At 46.1% G+C, this 5,606-nt stretch overlaps 1 protein-coding gene across 1 annotated transcript; it reads left to right on the forward strand.

Moving 5' to 3' along the window:
• The first annotated feature begins 1,173 nt into the window (after positions 1 to 1,173).
• LOC137544700 (E3 ubiquitin-protein ligase TRIM39-like) lies at positions 1,174 to 2,922 on the forward strand. The gene is made up of 2 exons (XM_068265794.1): positions 1,174 to 2,190; positions 2,353 to 2,922. The coding sequence occupies exons 1-2, from the start codon at positions 1,174 to 1,176 to the stop codon at positions 2,920 to 2,922; spliced, it is 1,587 nt and encodes a 528-aa protein (XP_068121895.1).
• The last annotated feature ends 2,684 nt before the right edge of the window (positions 2,923 to 5,606 follow it).

Consider the following 5,606-nt stretch of genomic DNA (forward strand, 5'->3'; position numbering starts at 1 on the left):
ATTCACAAAACGGTGCTAACTGTTAGCACGCTGTGAAAAGTGCTTCTCGGTGATAGCAGTTTTTGCGAGAAAAACTTTGCGTTCGCGCGTTAATGCATATTTTTTACGCGTTAATGTTCGTGTTCCCCCGATAAATATGCATTATCGCCCGAATGCGAACGGGTGAAAACGCAATATTTTTCCGCACAAAAAACGTTTTTTTCACGCGAAAACGCAGTAAAACACGCGAAAACCCGTGCTAACAGCTATGCAGCTAAATACTTTGTAAATATCTTGGGATATACAGAGACCCCGTATCCACTACTATATCCCACACAAGAGTTTCATGTGTACATAATTGGGTGGAGGGTTTTATTTTTTTAGTATATATGAAATGAAGTGGAATGATGTTTATTGGACGGCTTGCCCACGACTTTTTTTTTTTTTTTATCTACATGTAGGAACACTATAAAATATTATGTGATGTTAAGTCTTAATAAGGGTTAATTTATAAGAAGGGTTAATAACTTCAGTAACCAAAAGTAGAACCGCCACTCCGTGTATTCATTGGTGCGACGCTTTGTCCAAACACAGCTCTTATATAGATTACCCGATATGCATAAACTTGGTGTCTTGTTTTCTAAAAACAATGATTGAACTTTCTTTTTATATAAATCGTTCACGTTCTATATTTTTTTTTTTTTTTTTTTGCATTTAGAAAAAAATAATTCTTAGCAAAAGGTCCCACCCAAAAAAATGGCGGCTGAAAAAACAAGATATAGATCATTTTGTTGTGATAAGTGATGTTTTTTTATCTTCCTATCCAATAAGGTAAGCCAGCACCTATTCAGTAAGGAATTCTTGGGCAATACTGCTACTGCCTACTGAGCGCACCCTAGTGACTGCCTCTCAAGCGCTTTGAGTCTGATAGCAGAAAAGCACTATACAAATGTGGGTTTGTTTGTTTTTCACATGTATATGTATAAAAACAGGACTGACTGGAATAAGGAATGCGAGAAGTAATATGGGTGTGATGTGTGTTATGTGACTGCACAGTATGCAGGTAGGCTACATTAATCTTTCTTCAAAGGTAACAAGCTGTTTATCTCAGTCTCACATTGTGTTACAACAATGCAACACGCTCTACTGGATTCCTGAGACTTTCACTGTCATTTCCCACTCTGACTGGCAGTGATGGCGTCTGCTGATCTGAGCCAGGAGCTGGAGTGTCCAGTCTGTCTGAGCATTTATACCGATCCTGTAAACCTGATATGTGGTCACAACTTCTGTCGAGTCTGTATTAATCAGCACCTGGATACACAGGAGGGGTCTGGAGGTTATTCCTGTCCTCAGTGTAGGAAAACATTCAATGTTCGGCCTACACTGCAGAGGAACATTGCTCTGAGGAACATAGCAGAGAGTTTCCTGTCTACTCAGCCACACCAGGAAGAGGCTGGAGTCTTCTGCAGTAACTGTGTGGACTCTTCTGTACCGGCTGTTAAATATTGTCTGCACTGTGACGTTTCTGTGTGTGTTAAACACCTGAAAGTCCACAGTAAGGCACCAGAACATGTCTTATCTGACCCCAACACTTCCATGCAGACAAGGAAATGCTCCATCCATAAGGAACTATTAAAGTATTACTGCACTGAGGATGCTGTTTGTATCTGTGTGTCCTGTAGTTTGGCTGGAGAACATCGGGGACATCAGGTGGAGATGCTGGATGAGGCCTCCGAGATGAAAAAGAAGAAGCTGAGAAATGATCTGCAGAAGCTGATGGCAAAGACAGAGGAGGCTAAGAAAAGAGTCCAGAGTCTGGAGGAACGCAGGAAAAAATCACAAGAAAAAGCAGATGGTGAAACAGAGAGAGTCAATGCCCTGTTTAGAGATATCAGGACACGGCTGGACAATCTCGAGCAGAGAGTCCTGAGTGGCATCATGAGACAGGCAGAGCAGGTGTCACAATCATACAATGACGTCATTCAGCAGCTGGAGATAAAGAAGGAGGAGCTGTCCAGGAAGATGCGTCACATTGAGGAGCTGTGTAACATGACTGATCCACTGACTGTCTTACAGGAATCAGACACAGGTGAATTGTGTGACACGGAGGACAGAGAGAGACATGATAAACAGCTCCATGATGGAGGGGATCTGGATGTGGCCGGCATCTCACACACATTACACACAGGACTGTCTGATATCATGTCTGGGGTAATTGGGCAGAAACATACAGACACACAGGCCTATCCACATTCTAGTACAGAGGACAAAGTTTCCATCACTGCTAAACTATCCAGGCCACGCCCACAACCCACCCCCACCACACAACACACACAGCACCAGGCTGGGGGGACAAATATTGGGGCTGCACAGCAAACATTAGGGCTACCAGTGTATGCAGACATATTACTGGATGTAAACACAGCTGGTAATAATCTACATATATCATCTGACAGGAAAACTGCATCCAGGTCAGAGAAAAGCCAGAATCACCCAGAAAGACCAGAGAGATTTCAGTATAATCAGGTGTTGAGCAGCCAGAGATTCTCCTCAGGGCGACATTACTGGGAAGTGGATGTTGGGAGATTAGATGTATGGAGAGTCGGGATGTGTTACCCCAGTATAGCCAGGAAAGGAAGGAAGTCAGTGATTGGAGAGAATAACATGTCCTGGGGTTTGTTCAGGTGGTATGGTCAGTACTCAGTGATACATGACAGGAAAGAGATCCGGTTACCTGACAAGATCCCCAGTGATATAGTCAGGATATGTTTGGATTATGAGGCTGGGCAGATCTCCTTTTATGCCCTGTGTGACCCGATCACACACCTCCACAGCTTCACTACCACCTTCACTGAGCCCCTCCATGCTGTGTTAAGTGTAGTGGATGGCTGTATAAAAATTTCTAGAAGAACCAGGGGAGATGAGAGATTCGCCCAATGGTGACATCACAGGGACACTCCCAGCATTACAGGTTTGGTCTCTGGAAACATTCCTCATGAACAATTGTACAATGAAATCTTTATGTATGTTCACGTTATATTCATTTCTTATCCTCTGATTAAATCCCAGACTTCTTTATTTCTGATGTTTAGTCTGCAGATGTCATGCTGGAGATTTGCTGGACTTAGTGGCTTATTCACAATGCTGTAAGGGCCCGTTTCCACTAGAGCGGATCTGCATGCGTTTCCTGCAATACAGACAAGTTTAGACAATACAAATGGATGGGACTGTTTCCACTTGTCAGGACTTCTGAGCGTTTTTCTGTGCAGAAACAATCTGCATGGCAGAGGCCTCAGAATTCACACACCGCCTAACGGTGTGCGATTCGCATACAATGTATTTAAATAGGAAATTCGCATGCGTTTTCGTATGCAAATTTTACAGTGAATTCGTGGGCATTTATGCATAAAATCAATGTAAAAGCACGCAGGCACTGACATGGTTAAATTTGCATACTCATTAACCTATGCGAAAACGCCCACGAATTCGCGGTAAAATTTGCTTCCGCGCGCAAATTCGTTTTTGCGTTTTCCGCGACTAATTTGCACCGCACAGGTGGAAACGGCCCTAAGGGTTGTCTCTGTTCCCATAAATATTCTCTATGGCTTCAGTTTATGCAAGGCTTTATATGCATTTAATAGAATAACAGCAAATCGGTGCCTGCTGGGCATAGCATAACATGGATGATTGTACAGTGTGTGGATAGGATAGATCTGCAGCTAATCTTCTTCCAGCACATCGGCAGGGCTTTATTTAGGGTTTGTGCTGTCCTAGGCACTTTAGACCTATGACATCCTCCCCATAGGACATTGGTGGGTGTGTCCACAACAAGCAGTGGGTGTGACCACAACAGACAGTGGGTGTGGCCAATTAACATTTCCTAGTAAAAGTGCAATCCAAAGTCTGTCAGAGGAACCATGTTCCCTTCCCAAATATACCGGTGGGGCTGCCACACGCATAGCTCCCCCCACGCCACCCTCTTGCTAGTATCCAATGCACACGTGCTCTGCCACATCCGGGATCCACCCTACCCGTTTCGTCATACAATGACTCATCAGGAGCCACTGATGAGTCTTATGACGAAACGTGCAGGGCGGAAACTAGTAGGAGCCCCTATGAGTCATTGTATGACAAAACTAGTAGGGCAAATCCCAGATGTGACAGTAGCCCCTGAAAAATCTCTGTACTTGTTGTAAAGCAGCATAGCATGTGAGTGCAGTCGTTTTTTATATATTAAAGTTTTATCAGTGTCATGCTATGAGAGGCTTTTTATTTGAGGTATAATACGGAAGAAGATTTGATGTCTAAGCTAAGTTATATACAGCGGTCATTAGAGACTTGGATTAAACATTTGCTAAAAGCAAAATCGTTTTTTTGATTGGAATTGTTTGTATATAGTCGGGGGTGACTTGCTAATATCCCCAGGGTGCTTTAAAGGGAGCCTTAACTGAGTGGGATATGGATGTTTCATTTTAAACAATACCAGTTGCTTGGCAGTTCTGCTGATCTCTTTGGCTGCAGTAGTGGCTGAATCACATACCTGAAACAAGCATGCAGCTAATCCAGTCTGACTTCAGTCAGAGCACCTGATCTGCTGCATGCTTGTTCAGGGGCTGTGGCTAAAACTATTAGAGACACAGGATCAGCAGGAGAGTCAGGCAACTGGTATTATTTTAAAATGAAAAATCCATATCCTTCTCAGTTTAGGTTCCCTTTAAGACCCTGGTGGTCTCATCATTTGGTGAGTGACAGTCTTCTGGGTGTGGGGAAGGTGCAGGGCCGCGCCTGGGCGGGTGCATTGCACCCAGGCGCCTCTCTCTGAGAGGCGCCGCCTGGCCGCCGCTCACCCCCTCTGGCCGCCGCTCCCCCCCTCTAGCCGCCGCTCCCTCTCTCTCTAGCACATCAGACCTCGATCAGGCGGCGACCAATAGTGCGGGCGCTAGGACCTAGCACACCGCACTGATATGTGGAAGTGACATCACTTCCGCATATAGAGCGGGTGCGTCCCACGCCCGCTCTTACTGGTCGGGTCGCCCGCTGATCCTGAGGTCTGACGCTGGGCTGCTGCTGCTGGCTGCAAGGTGAGGGGGGAGCGGCGGCTAGAGGGGGGGGGGGTCCCTGTCACTCACTGCCTAATCGGGGGCCCTGTCACTCACTACCTAAATGGGGCTCCCTGTCACTCACTACCTAAACGGGGTCCCTGTCACTCACTACCTAATCGGGGGCCCTGTCACTCATTACCTAAATGGGGCTCCCTGTCACTCACTACCTAAACGGGGTCCCTGTCACTCACTACCTAAAGGGGGTCCCTGTCACTCACTACCTAAACTGGGGTCCCTGTCACTCACTACCTAAACGGGGGTCCCTTTCACTCACTACCTAAACAGGGTCCCTGTCACTCACTACCTAAACGGGGCTCCCTGTCACTCACTACCTAAACGGGGCTCCCTGTCACTCACTACCTAAATGGGGTCCCTGTCACTCACTACCTAAATGGGGTCCCTGTCACTCACTACCTAAACGGGGTCCCTGTCACTCACTACCTAAATGGGGTCCCTGTCACTCACTACCTAAACGGGGTCCCTGTCACTCACTACCTGAACAGGGCTCCCTGTCACTCACTACCT

The sequence above is a fragment of the Hyperolius riggenbachi genome, chromosome 2 (genome assembly GCF_040937935.1).
Source record: "Hyperolius riggenbachi isolate aHypRig1 chromosome 2, aHypRig1.pri, whole genome shotgun sequence".
Lineage (NCBI taxonomy): Eukaryota > Metazoa > Chordata > Amphibia > Anura > Hyperoliidae > Hyperolius > Hyperolius riggenbachi.